Source organism: Erpetoichthys calabaricus, chromosome 15, assembly GCF_900747795.2.
Source record: "Erpetoichthys calabaricus chromosome 15, fErpCal1.3, whole genome shotgun sequence".
Classification (NCBI taxonomy): domain Eukaryota; kingdom Metazoa; phylum Chordata; class Cladistia; order Polypteriformes; family Polypteridae; genus Erpetoichthys; species Erpetoichthys calabaricus.
Window position 1 is genome coordinate 18,088,115 of NC_041408.2, and position 17,938 is coordinate 18,106,052.

The following is a 17,938-nucleotide window of genomic DNA, read 5'->3' on the forward strand; positions in this document are numbered from 1 at the left end:
TATTAAATTGATCCAGGTCCATTTCAATGTGCACAATCAACAGTATGCATTAACAAGGCATTTTATAGTGCATTTCCAAACTGAAAACCTCATCCACCTTAATAAAAGTGTGTGTGCGTGTGTTTATATATCTTTCCGGTTGCCATGTCTCTGTCATATGGAATTCATTAAAGCAGTGCTAATATTTGCAACTCGCCAACTGTTGAAATGAAAAATTCAATGCATTTTACTACAACTTGCACTACAAAATGCACTCCAATAGATGGTGCACTGCAAACAGATTTCAACTTGTCTTAGACGGGTAGCAGAGCTAGTAAAAACAAATTAACAAAATTTGTAGTGCAATTACAAATAGCACTGCAGTTTTTGACAGCCACTGAAATGACCATGGGAAGGACTTGGCATCAACTTTACTGTAGAAATAAAAAAATAACTAAAAAAGCTGAAACACAGAAAAGAAAGTTAACTTCAGAGAGCTAATGAGCATTTCTACAAAAAAAAAAATATAATACTTTTTAAAAATCACGCTTATATTAAGTTAAAAAGTGTACTAAAAAGTAAAAAATAAGTCTCTCATACATCACTTGTAAAATAAAAGCGTGGGCACTTTCGTCAATCAATAAAACCTTAGCAAAAGTATATATATATATATATATATATATATATATATATATAAAAGTATATATATATATATATATAAATATATATTATTTTCAACTTTTTAGTCTTGAGTTTGTTTTAGTATAATTTTGTAATCAATATTTTAACACTTCCTTTAACATTTCTATCTGTTACTTCTTCTTCTTCCGGCTGCTCCTGTTAGTGGTTGCCACAGTGGATCATCTTTCTCCATCTCTTCCTGTCCTCACCATCCTGCTCTGTTACCCCCATCACCTGCATGTCCTCTCTCACCACATCCATAAACCTTCCCTTAGGCCTTCCTCTTTTCCTCTTCTCTGGCAGCTCTATCCTTAGCATCCTTCTCCCAATATTCCCAGTATCTCTTCTCTTTACATGTCCAAACCAACACAATCTCGCATCTCTGACTTTGTCTCCCAACCGTTCAACTTGAGCTGACCCTCTAATGTCCTCATTTCTAATCCTGTCCATCCTCGTCACACCCAATGCAAATCTTAGCATCTTTAACTCTGCCACCTCCAGCTCTGTCTCCTGCTTTCTGGTCAGTGCCACCGTCTCCAACCCATATACCATAGCTGGTCTCACTACTGTCCTGTAGACCTTCCCTTTCACTCTTGCTGATACCCGTCTGTCACAAACCTGCTCCCTACTATCGCTACAGATCACAATGTCATCAGCAAACATCATAGTCCACGAAGACTCCTGTCTAATCTCGTCTGTCAACCTGTCCATCACCATTGAAAATAAGAAAGGGCTCAGAGCTGATCCCTGATGTAATCCCACCTCCGTCACTCCTACTGCAGACCTCACCACTGTCACACTTCCCTCCTACATATCCTGTACAACTCTTACATACTTCTCTGCCACTCCCGACTTCCTCATACAATACCACAGCTCCTCTTGAGGCACCCTGTCATATACTTTCTCCAGGTCCACAAAGACGCAATGCAACTTCTTCTGGCTTTCTCTAAACTTCTCCATTAACATCTTCAGAGCAAACATTGCATCTGTGGTGCTCTTTCTTGGCATGAAACCATACTGCTGCTCACTAATCATCACCTCACTTCTTAACCTAGCTTCCACTACTCTTTCCCATCACTTCATGCTGTGGCTCATCAATTTTATTCCCCTGTAGTTACTACAGTCCTGCACATCCCCCTTATTCTTAAATATCGGCACCAGTACACTTCTTCTCCACTCCTCAGGCATCCTCTCATTTTCCAAGATTCCAATAAGCAATCTGGTTAAAAACTCCACTGCCATCTCTCCTAAACACCTCCATGCTTCCATAGGTATGTCATCTGGACCAACGGCCTTTCCATTCTTCATAGCTGTCCTTACTTCCTCCTTGCTAATCTGTTGCACTTCCTGATTCACTCTCGTTTTCTTCATTTATCAGCCTCTCAAAGTACTCTTTCCATCTGCTCAATACGCACTACTTGCTTGTGAGTATGTTCCCATCTTTATCCTTTATCATCCTAACCTGCTGCATATCTTTCCCAGCTCGGTCCCTCTGTCTAGCCCACAGGTCCTTTTTTCTCTCCTTAGTGTCCAACCTCTCATACAACTCATCATACGCCTTTTCTTTAGCCTTCGCCACCTCTCTCTTCACCTTGCACCTTATCTCCTTGTACTCTTGTCTACTTTCTTCATCTCTCTGACTGTCCCACTTCTTCTTTCCCATCCTCTTCCTCTGTGTACTCTCCTGTATTTCCTCATTCCACCACCAGGTTTCCTTTTCCTCCTTCCTTTTTGCAGATGTCACGCCAAGAACCCTTCCTGCTGTTACCCTTACTACATCTGCTGTAGTTTCCCAGCTGTCTGGTAACTCTTCACTGCCACTCATATTTCTATCCATTACTAGCGCCATCTATTGGTGAAATCTTGAACTATTCTTCATATGAAAATTTCATTTCTTAATTAACATGGATTAATTGATCAATTAGTGAAACTGGTTATTGATTTATGTATTGTCATCGGAAGTGAGTAAGTGTGCAAAATTTCAAGCCATTTTGACAATAGGAAGTGGGTTAAATATCGATTACAAGATTTATACCAGACAACAAACAGGTTAAGTTAAAAGAAGCATAGTAATAATAATAAAAAGAAAATTTAAACTTGTATATTTAAATTAGCCTCACTAGTGGACTTTCAGTAAATAAGGAATTCTGAAGCATAAAAACTACAAAACTAAATTAACACTTAAAAATAATCTGACAACAAAGTTTTAAAACAACGAGAAGTCCAGCATCAGAAGATACTACAGTAGAGTCTCGCTTATCCAACATAAACGGGCCGGCAGAACATCGGAGAAGCTAAAATGTCGGATAATGGGAGGTGTTAAGAAAAAGCCTATTAAACGTCAAACTATGTTATAATTTTACACATTACGAACCTAATATGGAATAATAATGGAACCTCGGTTCACGAAAATCTCTGAACACGTACAAATCGGGTTATGACCAAAAAGTTTGCCAAACTTTTGCCTCTGTTCACGACCACATACTCGGTATATGAACAAGCCAGTTTCCCTTTCGGTTTGTGCGCGCCGATGATTTCCACACGTGTTCAGTCTCTCCCTGTGCATTCCCTGTGCAGCGAGAGAGAGACACACATGCACACACATCAGAGAGGGCTGGCCACATAATCCACTGTAATCACGTTTTACAACAAAACAACAGAAAAATTTAACTAAAAAAAAGAACTTAGCAACAAAACAAAGACTACACTCACGCTTGCAACTTGCAGTTATTGTTGCTGATTGATGCGTTTTTTTGTTTTTTTTTGCGGTGGGACGTCGGATTACACAGAATGTTGGATAAGCGAAGGTTGGATAAGCGAGACTCTACTGTATATTGTTTCATGGGTTTATAGCAGAAAAACAAAACAAACACTCGAGTATTTACATCGACAGATATCGAGCATAAAAGATGGGAAAGCAGTAGCACATTAATTTACATTTTAAATTAGGAAATGAACAAATAACTTTTCATCAGAGGAAATAGGCATGTGGTAAATATAGTGTTAAAAGAAACTGGACACTATAATTAAAGTTTACTGATAGTAACTTTTCAGACCGCATTCTGACACAACTTAAGTAACCTTTGCGATTTATGTAATAACAAAATATACTCTTGATGTTTTAGAATCATGTCCATTATTTCAGTGTAAAGGCGTATAAAATTCTAAACATGCAGGTAGAAGACAACAGGTGTCAGAAGAATTACAAATAGTATTATAGAAACAGTGCATGACTCCACAGTACTGCGCCATTCTCCCCTACATCTCAGCCCAGGCCCTAGTGACTTTAACTGTTTAATTTTTTTTATCCCTGTTGCAGAAACTGTGATACCTCTTACACTTTGGGGCTTCAACAAACATACACCCAACTAATTTAGTTTTACTTTGCCTGGAATAAAAAAAGAAAAAAAAGCTGGCTACCATTACCCGTGGATTAGCCAGTTTGGTTGTCCGATTCATTTATATTACTATACATTGTGCTAAGGCTAGCCTCACAATGATGTGTAACTCCATCTATTTTTCTGAATAGAAAATAAGCATTACCAGAGCCTACGAAAAAACTCAGAGATCCGGCCCACCTTAAATCGCTTCTTAAATCCGTTCACACCTCTCCGCCAGCATCCTTTGTCCTCTAAATGTGCTGATAAAAGACAAGCTGCCAGCAGCCGGCTATTCCATCCCCCCACCGACTTAAAACGTGAGCGAACTTTTCCCAGCTCATGCCTTGATTGATTATCTGGGAGTGAAGTGGAGTTTTACAGTGGAAATAATAGATCTTTATTTGGAACACACGCATTTCATGCGTGTTCCGTTTCTAAAGTAATCTGTGTAAACACATTGTTAAAACAGAAACTTTTTCATATTTTAGTAATAAATGTTACAAAATGTAGCAGGCATAAACTATAGAATATGTAAAGCCCGAGTTCCAAAGATCAAATAAACACTTTCACAAAAGCTTCAAGGTTGGTACAACAGTTTCCGTGGCGTAGCGCATTAAGATTTTCTTCTTAGAACACAGCAGGTCTGTGTGGCACGGCAAAGCTAAGTTCGATTCCCCGCTGGGGATGAAATGTTGCTTTTTTTTTTTCTTTTTAACCTCAAACGGACATAAAATTTATAAATTGGTATGGACTGTCAGGTAATGAGATCGTTATATTTTCATGTGGGATGCTCCTTTTAAAATATTTTTTTAACAATTGAGACTGCAATTAACATGAACAACTGTCCTTATAACTTATTTTTTTCAAGATCCATAACACACAGACAGACAGAGCACTGCGTAATAGAGAGACAGACAGGCAGAGATATACAAACAAACAGGGAAGGCACGTGTACTGAAAGAAAAAAAAATCAACATGTGTGTTGTTTCTGCAGCACTGAATAAGCTCACGGCGCTCTAACATCAACCCTCCCCCGATCTGACTCTCTAAGTAACAGCGCAAGTACAGACACAAACCAAGTGTAATCAAGAGTCCTGGTTCGATCCCCACTCACTCCTATATTTGCCGTTTTCAGTAGTAAGCTGCTCTTTTTGTTAATATTATACAGTACACACATGCACTTGGTTTGAATAACAGTGCTGCAGGAACAACGCACATGTTGACGTTTTTTTTTCTTTCAGTACATGTGCCTTCCCTGTTTATTTATATATCTCTGCCTGTCTGTCTCTCTATTACGCAGTGCTCGGTCTGTCTGTGTGTTATGGATCTTAAAAATAACAGTTTTAGGGACAGTTGTTCATGTTAATTGCAGTCTCAATTGTTAAAAAAATATTTTAAAAGGAGCATCCCATATGAAAATATAACAATCTCATTAACTGACAGTGCATACCAATTTATAAATTTTATGTCCGTTTGAGGTTAAAAAGAAAAAAAAAAAAGCAACAGTTTATCCCCAGCAGGGAATCGAACTCAGGTCTGTGAGGCACGGCAAAGCTGCTGTGCTCTAAGAGGCAAATCTTAGCACGCTACGCCACGGAAACTGTTGTATCCTCTTTGAAGCTTTTGTGAAAGTGTTTATTTGATCTTTGGAACTCGGGCTTTACATATTCTATAGTTTATGCCTACTACATTTTGTAACATTTATTACTAAAATATGAACAAGTTTCTGTTTTAACAATGTGTTTACACAGATTACTGTAGAAACGGAACAAGCATGAAATGCGTGTGTTCCAAATAAAGATCTATTATTTCCACTGTAAAACTCCACTTCACTCCCAGATAATCAATCAAGGCATGAGCTGGGAAAAGTTCGCTCACGTTCTGAGTCGGTGGGGGGATGGAATAGCCGGCTGCTGGCAGCTTGTCTTTTATCAGCACATTTAGAGGACAAAGGATGCTGGCGGAGAGGTGTGAACGGATTTAAGAAGCGATTTAAGGTGGGCTGGATCTACGAGTTTTTTCGTAGGCTCTGGTAATTCTAGTGTTAAGGGCATCGAAAATGACACTAGCTAAACTGTTTTAGTGTACAGTGTCACAGATGAGCGAGGACACTGCCCGGCCGGGACGCATGGACAGTTCCCGAGTTGGACGATACTTCTCCTCGGCCACAAGAGGGCCTAATTGGGGGCCACAGGAATGGAGCCAGGACACTCACCACTATGAGAAGACGTGGCCACCGCCAGGGGGCGCCCGGACAGTTAGGGAGTCCTGGATGGCAGCACTTCCGCCACACCAGGAAGTGCTGCCGGAAGTAATCCCAAGGGCACCCGGTGTGCTTCCAGGTGCTCTTCTGACACTTCCGCCACACCAGGAAGGCATGTCAGGGGGAGCACCTGGGGCTCATCTGGGTCATAATAAAAGGGGCCGCCTCCCTCCACTAAGTGAGCCAGAGTTGGGAGGAAGAAGACGAAGCTTGTGAGGAGGGCGAGAGGAGGTCGAAGGTGAAAGAGAAAGAGAAGAAGAAGAAGAGAGAAGGAGAGGAGGTTGAAGGTGAGAAGAGAAGAAGAGAGAAAGAGAAGACGAAAGAGTTGGTGAAGGAAGGCATTGTGGTGCTGAAAGAAAATAAAAGAAGTGTGTTTGGACATTTTGGTGTCTGTCTGTCTGTGTCTGGGGGTATGCTTTCCACAACGGGCAGAGTGCTTTCTGCATAGTTTGGAAACACGTTGTCCTAAAGAGCACCATCAGACATTTACTGTAGTGATATATGCATTGTCTGTTTCTTATTTACAAATGGGGAATATTTATAGTCTGCGGTGGGTTGGCACCCTGCCCGGGATTGGTTCCTGCCTTGTGCCCTGTGTTGGCTGGGATTGGCTCCAGCAGACCCCCGTGACCCTGTGTTCGGATTCAGCGGGTTGGAAAATGGATGGATGGAATATTTATAGTACGATTGTTTTAGAAACACTTCTGCATTTTCTTGGATCAACAATTAACCATTTATCTTTTTCTGAAAAGTTAACAAACCTTCTTATGGTTAATGGTTGTCTTCTTTTTAGGTTTTTGAATTACATTTATTAGTATTATGAAAAGTAAGCTAGATTATTGTGATTATTGTGTCTTTGTTCATATCAATCTTCCCTAGCCCTAACTCCAATGAGGAACATCCACAATTGCACAAAGACGTAGATGGCCACACCTGACAATTACTATTCCACAAAGACCCCCACCTATCATGTGATCAGAGATTCTCTGTCTCACTCTCCCTCAATAATTATATAAAAACACACTTCAGTAATAAAGCTCTTAGATTATTTATGTCCCAATTAACACTAATTACAAGATGACATCCTGGTAAAATGATATCACGTCCAACTGGGAATAAATCTCAGTTCAAATATTTGAACTTGTTTGCAGTGAATTTGCTTCCCAGAGCTCTATATCCCATGTGGCCCTAACCTGTGGCTTTTTAGACAGTTACTGAACTTGCAATTGTTACTCCTAATTAGGCCCTCCCGGCTGGATTCTTAATTGCTTTTCTGCTCCCTTCCAAGCCCTGCAGGGAAGCCTGAGACACTCTACACTCCCTTTACAATTCAGCAGTAAAATAAAAAGAGACAAATCTCATAATTCCATGTCAAACAGTCCTCAAGCAGTGCTTATTGTTAGAAGGATCATATCTGACGAGTGGCTTCATTTATTTCTGCAATATAGACTGTGAGGTCAGAAAACTAAAACGAAACACTCTTACCTGCAAGTGTTCCTTAAATTCTCAGGATTGATTCTTATAAAGCCCGCACACTGTTGGAAGCTGGTTGGGCCCACTCCTTTCACCTTTTTCAGTTGTTCCCTGTTTATAAACGGTCCATTTTTCTCTCGCCATTCAATAATATTCTTGGCTCGTCCTGCATTCAGTCCTGCAACATGTCTGAGAAAAATGAAACCAATAATGTATATCTTGCTTTTCTACTCAGCTTTGGACTTACAGCAGTCCCATAAGGAAAGGCTCAACAGCCCTTGAAAACATATTTGTTGATTTAGCAACTCTTAGGCAAAACAAAATCTTCATTTCATTGACCATATATACATATCTGCATGATAAACGTGGAGCTATTACTATGAATTTCATCTGTATTAATGTTTTTTCCTTTACGTTTTATACCTAAAGTAGAGATCTGCAATATTGTCTATGCTAGCAATTTAATGCCTAAACGAATGGACTAGAGTGGAGTGATTATACCAAGAATATGTAAGCACATGTGTGTTGCACGTTCTTTATGCCATTCTCAAAGGCAAAGACTTGCTGCTAAAAGATCAGATCAATAAACCTGACTTATAACAAAATTATATTATGGACATCTATCTTCATTAAACATTTTGGACTTTCAACCAATGGTTCTGTGTTGTAGCAGGTCCACAGCTCACATTAAAAAGGCCACTTTTTAAATAAATAGTCACCGCACTCGGGGCTTAGAGGGGGGGCATGGTAGTATGGCTGGAGCGGTTCCCGGATGATGCGTGCTGCAGGACGGTCCTCACTTAAGTGCACATGTGAGGAGTCATCCGCATCTGTAATTGTTGCTGGGAGCTGCTGATTGCCACACCTGATCCACGTCCCCGGATCATTTAATAGAAGCGTGAGGCAGAAGAAGAGAGGAGAAAAGATAAGAGAGAAGGACGGAGGTTAAGGGGAAGAAGGCCGGAGAAGTGGGGAGCCGGTGTGAGCGTGCGACAGCAGGCTCGCTTGAGCAAAGGCAGGCAGCTGGAAGGAGAGCCCTGAGAGAATGTTTGGCCGACACTCAGGGTGGATGGATTGGGTCACTCCTGCTGAGCTTTTCAGAGGAGCAGGAGTGACCAGGATCATGGACGGCTTGCCACGTAAGGCCAAGAAGGCAGTGGCAGTCGTGGAGGCTTTGGGTGTGTGCGCCATGGCCGCCGGGAGAAGAAACCCAAGTTTCTCGGTCTGGCTGGAACCCGACGTAGCAGGGGATCGGAGGGCTACCAGACCAGTATTGAAGGAGCTGCATTTTGCTGGTAGGGCGACATCCCCTGTTGCGGGGCCCAGAAAGGAGAAGCAGGGGATTTGCCAGGTTAAAGAAGTATGCACCTGATTTTTAAAGAGACTGCTTCCAGCCATTATTTTAACCTCGTTTTTAAAAAGGATTTATTCATTGTGTTTTAACCTCCACCTTTCACTCGTTTTAATGGATTATTTATTTAATGACTTGTTTTTGATTACACTGCACTTTAATTGGTTTTTGGTTTTGTTTTTAATAAAAGCACTTGGCACGTTTTGCACCATCCCCTTGCTTCATTGTTGTGCCTCACTGTCCAGGTCATCGGTGACATTACTGACGGTGTCGGGTTCAAGAGCTCCCAGAAGTCAGATGGGAGCATGGAGCGAACCCGCATTGTCACAGGTTCCAAATGTCACGAAGCAAATAGGCGATGAAAAGGCATAAAATGTGTATTGTACTATAACTGCCATCCATTGGTACCTTTCCAAGTATCTTGCAGTAAGGAAAATTACATTACAGAACTGAGGTAGAGATGTAATATGTCTTATTTGTATTTATTTCTGGTCTCTGAACCAGAATCAGTTATGACAGTTAAACTGCACCATACATCTCAGCTACCCCAGACACCAAAACTCAATTCACTTGCACACTTATAGAATATTTTTTTTAACACATAAAATATGTAATCTTATATCCATTATCATAATGGTAAATAATTATTATTTGTCTGTTAAAATTCTCAATTTATTTGTAAGAACTGTAACGTTTTTACAAAGCATCTGGAACATCAATTTATCCAATTTCTTTTCTATCACCTCCAGTATCTGCATCTCATCTTAACTGCATTGGCTAGAAAAGCAAAAGCCAACCTTGGATGCGATTCCTTTTGATCACAAAACACTTTTACCCACAAACCCATACTTGATCACAATGGATGAGTGCAAACTCTCCAATTAATATACCATGTATGTGTTTTAGAGGGCGTCACGGTGGTGCAGTGGGTAGTGCTGCTGCCTCACAGTTAGGAGACCTGGGTTCACTTCCCGGGTCCTCCCTGTGTGGAGTTTGCATGTTCCCCCCGTGTCTGCGTGGGTTTCCTCCGGGCGCTCCAGTTTCCTCCCACAGTCCAAAGACATGCAGGTTAGGTGGATTGCCGATTCTAAATTGGCCCTAGTGTGTGCTTGGTGTGTGGGTGTGTTTGTGTGTGTCCTGCGGTGGGTTGGCACCCTGCCCAGGATTGGTTCCTGCCTTGTGCCCTGTGTTGGCTGGGATTGGCTCCAGCAGACCCCCGTGACCCTGTGTTCGGATTCAGCGGGTTGGAAAATGGATGGATGGATGTGTTTTAGATGTGGAAAAAAACTAAAATATTTAATGCTGGGACTGGGAAACGTGCTAACAGAACCCCAAAGCTTTCAGTCAAGTAGCACTAATCCATCCAGCACCAGGCAGTTTTTCAGGTAAAATAGCACACCTCTGTATATTTTTATTCAATTTCTATCAGAAATTGTTATTTCAGGGAAACGTATTTTCAGTCAGACTAGGACTGTGTGCATGGCAGTGCATCCACTTCCCAAATTTGACCACATTCAATTTAAAATCTGTTTCAATCAATTAGACATGTTACTAAAAGGCATCAATGGCATTGGTATTCTTAAAAGAGAGCAGGGGGCAACACTAAACTCACCACTCTTCATTATTTTTTAATAACATATGGCAGACAGCGAAAAAAACACAAATTTTTGGATCAGAATGAAAATGTATTATTTAAAACTTTGCTAAGAAGAATGCTCTTTAAAGCCGTCAAAGCGAGTCATAGAACCACACAGCTCATAATGAAAAGGGAAATGAAAAACAACTGTTCAAGAAACAAACCATAAGTCATTAGATTATGTAGGACATTTCTACAACCATTCAAACAATGCAGACTGGAAATCAGCTTTCAAAGAATGGCTAATGTTGTGCACACAGGTAAAATGACGTCTAAGCTTGTTGCTTCCCTGCTACTGGCAAAACAACACAAGGCTTATTTGCCCCAAGTGAGACGAAGACTAAACAGAGTCTGTGTGATCCCATGCCATGCAATTACTACCAGTGGAAGGCATTCACCATACCTCATCAGCGTCTCTGAGCAGATGTTAATGTCAACTCCAACGAAACTGACACATTCCTCCACCACACTGGCCAAGGCTGCTTTCAGGAGGGCCTGTGACACATCATGCTGCAAAATCAAATAAACCTTAATACACATGAATGAATATATATATAGGTTATTAACTTTTTAAATATCCTGCACAAGTACATTTGATCATGTTCATAAAGGAGCATTAGCTCTCTTCAGTCCAGTGGTTCTTTACTTCAGTTTCTGACCCACTTAACCACGTTAAATCCTTCAGAGGAAATAAAAGAGAGATCTAGTAAGTAAAATGTCTGAAACCGAAGCCTTCATGCCGATTCCTAGTATGTCTACATCGGCACTGCTTATATGCATTCAGTGTTTCCCAGTGAATCTCCAGGTTGCTGAACTTTACACTGTTGTCCCGGAGTCTTCTTATCTCCTGCTTTGCCACAGCCTTGTGCAGACATGGGACACCTCATTGTGTACAAATAAGGATACCTCAGAAAGTAAAGGCAATCTGAAAATTCCACAGTAATCGCAATGGACAGAAGCTGATACAATACAACACAAAAACACGTGGGAGACTGAAGTCAGCTGGAAGAAGGTTCCAAGGCAGGGGTGTCCAACTCCGGTCCTGGTGGGCCACACTGGCTGCAGGATTTCATTCTAACCATTTCCTTAATTAGTGAGCCATTTTTGCTGCTGATTAACTTGCCTTAGTTTTTAGTTGAGGTGACTCAGACCCCTTAGTCGTTTCTTTTTCCTTAATGAGTTAATGACCAATAATGTGACACAAAACAAGCTGCCAGCTAACCAGAAAATAAAGAAAGGTGAAGGTCTCAGTCATGTTGGATCTGCTCAGGTCACCAAAACATCTTGACGGAGGTCTTAGAAAAAACAGAAAATCAACAGTCTGCTTTGGCAGAACGAGCGCAGCGACAACTCCTGATATTCAATAACGGCTTTCATTAACAGCAAGAATCGGCTTCTCATTAAGAAACTGGTTGGAGTGAAATAGGCTGGAGTTGGACGTTCCAGTTTAGCTGGTCATCTGTCGGCACGTTTCACGTCTCATTTCTGTTTGGTTGCCATTTAATGAAGAAACGAATCAATTCAGACGACTGAATCCTTAAAAACAGGGCTAATAAAATGAAATGAATGAAAACTGATTAGGAAAAGGGTTAGAATGAAAACCTGCAGCCACTGCGGCCCACCAGGACCGGAGCTGGACACCCCTGTTCTAAGGTCTGATGAGAAACTGAACTTCATGGTCATCACACTAAATGCCATGTTTGGTGTAAACTAAACACTTGCCATTATCAAGAACACATTATCCCCCAATATGAAGTGTGGTTGTGGAGGTATCATGCTGTCGGGATGCATCTCTGCTGCAACCCCAGGACGGCTTGTGAGGGTAGATGGTAAAAATGAATACAGGTAGTCCCCAGGTTACGGACATCCGACCTACGACTTACGAACGAGGACGCAGCTGCAACGCATGCGCCTCAGTAACTGCCGCTCCGTCATCTTCGACCTGGGGATGCTGCAAGCGGTGGCTGATGGGGGGCGATTTCGCTGCTTGTGCAGTGTAGTGTCCCTCGGGCGGCTCCCGGAGGCAAGTGGTGACCCGTGGTCCACAGCTATCGTTCGTGTGCAGGACGATGGTTCACTGCCCACCCACTACGCCGCCGCAGCTACTGCTCCTGACTGGACGCAGGCTGGATGGAGCCGAGGGGGACGTTTCACTGCCCGCCCAGCACACACGGCTGGTAATGACCCGGTTGTGGCTGAATGGGGCGGCTGGGGTAGCATTGTAGTGTGCCTCGGATGGCTGCCTGTTCAATTGGGGTTGAGCGATTCACTACTCGCCTTTGGTTGTACCGTGTTCATTCTACAGCATACTGTAGTGGAGGTGACTGTGAGGTGGGCTGGTGATGAACCGCCCTTCGCCGCCCCCATTCGTTTTCAATAGCAAGTCTGCTTGTACTGTTATGCACATAGCAGGAAGTTGTCTCTTGTCAGTACATCAGACATGTTGACGGTTACCTGCCTGCTGTGATAGTGTGTACAGTGCTGTACAGAAGAGCTCATCTTAATCTTTTGTCTTCACCCTTCAAGAATGTCTCTGAAACACAAATCTGATGCAAGTGCTGGTGATACAGTAAAGAGGAGAAAAACCATCACCATTGAAAATAAAGTAGAAATAATGAAAAGGTCAGAGAGAGGTTAAACTCCATCATTCATTGGCAGAGCACTTGGTTACAGTCGGTCAACAATAGCATTTATTAAAATAACGGACCTGTTCTGACTTACATACAAATTCAACTTAAGTACAAACCTATTGTCCCTATGTCATTCAGTGCATCCGGACAGTATTCACAGCGCATCACTTTTTCCACATTTTGTTATGTTACAGCCTTATTCCAAAATGGATTAAATTCATTTTTTTCCTCAGAATTCTGCACACAACACCCCATAATGACAACGTGAAAAAAGTTTACTTGAGGTTTTTGCAAATTTATTAAAAATAAAAAAATTGAGGAATCCCATGTACATAAGTATTCACAGCCTTTGCCATGAAGCTCAAAATTGAGCTCAGGTGCATCCTGTTTCCCCTGATCATCCTTGAGATGTTTCTGCAGCTTCATTGGAGTCCACCTGTGGTAAATTCAGTTGACTGGACATGATTTGGAAAGGCACACACCTGTCTATATAAGGTCCCACAGTTGACAGTTCATGTCAGAGCACAAACCAAGCATGAAGTCAAAGGAATTGTCTGTAGACCTCTGAGACAGGATTGTCTCGAGGCACACATCTGGGGAAGGTTACAGAAAAATTTCTGCTGCTTTGAAGGTCCCAATGAGCACAGTGGCCTCCATCATCCGTAAGTGGAAGAAGTTCGAAACCACCAGGACAATTCCTAGAGCTGGCCAGCCATCTAAACTGAGCGATCGGATGAGAAGGGCCTTAGTCAGGGAGGTGACCAAGAACCCGATGGTCACTCTGTCAGAGCTCCAGAGGTCCTCTGTGGAGAGAGGAGAACCTTCCAGAAGGACAACCATCTCTGCAGCAATCCACCAATCAGGCCTGTATGGTAGAGTGGCCAGACGGAAGCCACTCCTTAGTAAAAGGCACATGGCAGCCCACCTGGAGTTTGCCAAAAGGCACCTGAAGGACTCTCAGACCATGAGAAAGAAAATTCTCTGATCTGATGAGACAAAGATTGAACTCTTTGGTGTGAATGCCAGGCGTCACGTTTGGAGGAAACCAGGCACCATCCCTACAGTGAAACATGGTGGTGGCAGCATCATGCTGTGGGGATGTTTTTCAATGGCAGGAACTGGGAGACTAGTCAGGATAAAGGGAAAGATGACTGCAGCAATGTAGAGAGACATCCTGGATGAAAACCTGCTCCAGAGTGCTCTTGACCTCTGACTGGGGTGACGGTTCATCTTTCAGCAGGACAACGACCCTAAGCACACAGCCAAGATATCAAAGGAGTGGCTTCAGGACAACTCTGTGAATGTCCTTGAGTGGCCCAGCCATAGCCCAGACTTGAATCCGATTGAACATCTCTGGAGAGATCTTAAAATGGCTGTGCACCGACGCTTACCATCCAACCTGATGGAGCTTGAGAGGCGCTGCAAAGAGGAATGGGCGAAACTGGCCAAGGATAGGTGTGCCAAGCTTGTGGCATCATATTCAAAAAGACCTGAGGCTGGAATTGCTGCCAAAGGTGCATCGACAAAGTATTGAGCAAAGGCTGTGAATACTTATGTACACGGGATTTCTGTTTTTTTATTTTTAATAAATTTGCAAAAACCTCAAGTAAACTTTTTTCACGTTGTCATTATGGGGTGTTGTGTGCAGAATTCTGAGGAAAAAAATGAATTTAATCCATTTTGGAATAAGGCTGTAACATAACAAAAGGTGGAAAAAGTGATGCGCTGTGAATACTTTCTGGATGCACTGTACGTAACCCGGGGACTGCCTGTACAGCAAAATACAGGGAAATCATTAAGAAGTCTGCGTCTTACGGAGTAGACTTGTTTTCCATTAAGACAAAGACCCCAAGCATAAAAAGCGAAAGCTGCACAGGAATCGCTAAAAAACAACAATGTTAGTGTCCTGGAATGGCTGAGTCGAAGTCTCACATATCAGTTAACATAATATTATCGAATAGCTTCTCATCTGACACAAGGCGGACTTTTTTGTATTGAAAAAACAAGAATGCCAAGATAAAGAATGCTTTATTCTGGTACCTTAATGAGTATAAACATATAAATACCCTAGTGGTCAGGGCCTGTACTACTTAACTTCCTCAGGGAGCTCACATCAGCAGCCTAAGCCAGCAGCAATTACTGATTAGATATGATGTAGGCATTTCTATCATATTTCAGCTGAACTTAAATTCTGCTTAATGTATATACTTTTTCATCAAAATACCATTTTAGTATGGTTAAGTGGTGCTTAGGGGTTTTCAACACAATTATTGTAAAAGCAGATGAAGCCGTTTGCCATTACGTCAACATTAAAACATGAAAACGCACTCCAGCCAAGAAATGAATGCTATTCAACTCTCATTAACCAAAAAAGAAAGAAAGGCTGGAGGAGAAGTGTGTGCCTATTTGACAAAATCTAGACAACAGATTATCAGAAGACTTCCTGATTTCTGCTTCTTTAGTCAACAGCCAAGTTTTAATAACAGATTTACATAACACTAAACTGTCTGCACTGTAGCTAGACTGATGACAAGCATTTATTCACAAACGGAGTATAGAACTTGGTTTGCCATGATATGGACTGCTACAGTTAATATTAGAATATAAAGCATCTTTACTACGGGGACCTGAAGTGGAAACAGAAGGTCTGAAAATAGATGGAGGTATGCAAAATGCTGAATATTTTAAGCCACTAAGATCTCCTTACATGAACTTCATTTTCGTTAGAGCAATGATTTTTTTTACATGTGTCATGTGTATAGCTGACAATGCTATACATTAAATAAAATAAGACGTGAAAAACGTGAAGCAGCAAAAATAAAAGCAGTTTATCAGTGTGCATGGCATGTGGCAAACTTCAATACGAATCACATGCAAGTAACGGAATCTGAGTGAATTCTTTGCTTTGCTTTGTCTAGCTGGACATGAAAAGCTCCTATATAATATAATGCATAAAAAAACACTCAAAATACTATTTAAATATGACAAATCTCACTAATAGATAAATTGTTAATAGGATAAATGTGCTACTAATTAGATTATGTTAAAATATACTGAAGCGCTTACAATGCTGAATTGATTGTCAGGTTTCGGAGGACAGTCATTGCTTTTCAATATACAAACAAAATTTATTTCAAAAGAGTACATGGCCAAGCTCCAGAACAAAATTATGACCACCATAAAAGTGACACACACAAAATGCACTTGCACAGCACAATAAAGCCGTGACAATCAGTCAGTCAGGTTAGATTGGGGAGCATGCTCTGGTATAGCACATTGCCGCACCCATCACACGACGAAACAGCTCGGGATCCTTGTTGACAACCCCCAGTCTAGTCCCACCCTTCGGAAATGACCCCCTATCTGTTGCAGACAGGTGTTACGTGGGCGCCCCCCTTGCACTGGTCCAGCCATTCTGGTCCCCAACAATGAGGATCCTGTGAGCCGGATCACCCTTGGGGAATCGGGCCACATTGCCGTAGTGCCGTAACTGACGTTCCCTCACAATGCAGGTAATGTGCTTCATTCAGGACTCCGTGAGCAACCGCTCATTTAACACAAAGTCAAACCAGCGGTACCCAAGGATTCTCTAAAGAGACACAGTACCGAAAGAGTTCAGTCTTCGTCTTAGGTCACTGAATAGTGTCCATGTCTCAAAGCCAAATAGCAAGACAGGAAGCACCAGTACTCTAAAGACTTGGACCTTCGTCCTTTTGCATAGATATCGATAGCGCCACACACCTCTTTCAAGTGACCTCATGACCTCCTGTGCTCTCCCGCAGAGGTAAGTGAACCTCTCGATGAGGTCGACACTCTCCGCAAACAGACACAATGCTGATGGCTGTGCCCAAGAGGTCATTAAAGGCCTAGATCTTGGTTTTTGTCAGGACACTCAGACTCCTCGCTCTTTAAAGTGCCCCGATCACAGCCTCCATTGATTCTGCGAAGATTACAGCATCATCAGCGAAGTCAACATCAGTGAATCTTTCTTCACCAACAGACGCCCCACAGCCACTGGACCCCACGACCTTGCCCAACACCCAGTCCATGCAAGCATTGAACAGAGTAGGAGCAAAAATATACCCCTGTTGAACCCCAGAATCAACTTGGAAATCACAGAGGTTCTGCCTCCACTCTGCATAGCACTCACAGTACCAGTGTACCAGACATGATATCCAACAACCAAGTCTCAGAATGTCCCACAGGGCAGCTAGATCAAGTTGAACGCTTTACAAAAATCGACAAAGGCTGCAAAGAAACACTGCCGATATTCACATTCGAATATCAGCAGAGAGGTGTGACAATAGTGGAGAGACATGGCATTGGGTGGTCAGGCTAAGAAGACAAAGACACAGTCCTGTAAGCCATATTTACAGTTTACATTTACATTGATTTACTTAGAAGACGTATTTATCTAATGGAGGTCAACATACTACAGTAAACATTAGGCTGGGGAATGTTTGAGGAAAAAAGTTGCAACAGGACAAGGGTACAAATTTGATCATCACAAATGAAAAGGTCAGAAAACAAAATAAAAGCAAGTTA

The 17,938-nt window shown here is 42.0% G+C and overlaps 1 protein-coding gene across 2 annotated transcripts in view; it reads right to left on the reverse strand.

Annotated features, from left to right (window-relative positions):
- srbd1 (S1 RNA binding domain 1) overlaps positions 1 to 17,938 on the reverse strand; it is a 427,205-nt gene that overhangs the window by 31,965 nt on the left and 377,302 nt on the right. For both annotated transcript variants that reach the window (XM_051919628.1, XM_028820290.2), the window contains exons 17-18: positions 11,167 to 11,273; positions 7,789 to 7,965 (exon numbers count right to left, since the gene is read on the reverse strand). In XM_051919628.1, coding sequence (XP_051775588.1) covers positions 7,789 to 7,965; positions 11,167 to 11,273 — 284 coding nt within the window. The remainder of the gene's footprint in view (positions 1 to 7,788; positions 7,966 to 11,166; positions 11,274 to 17,938) is intronic.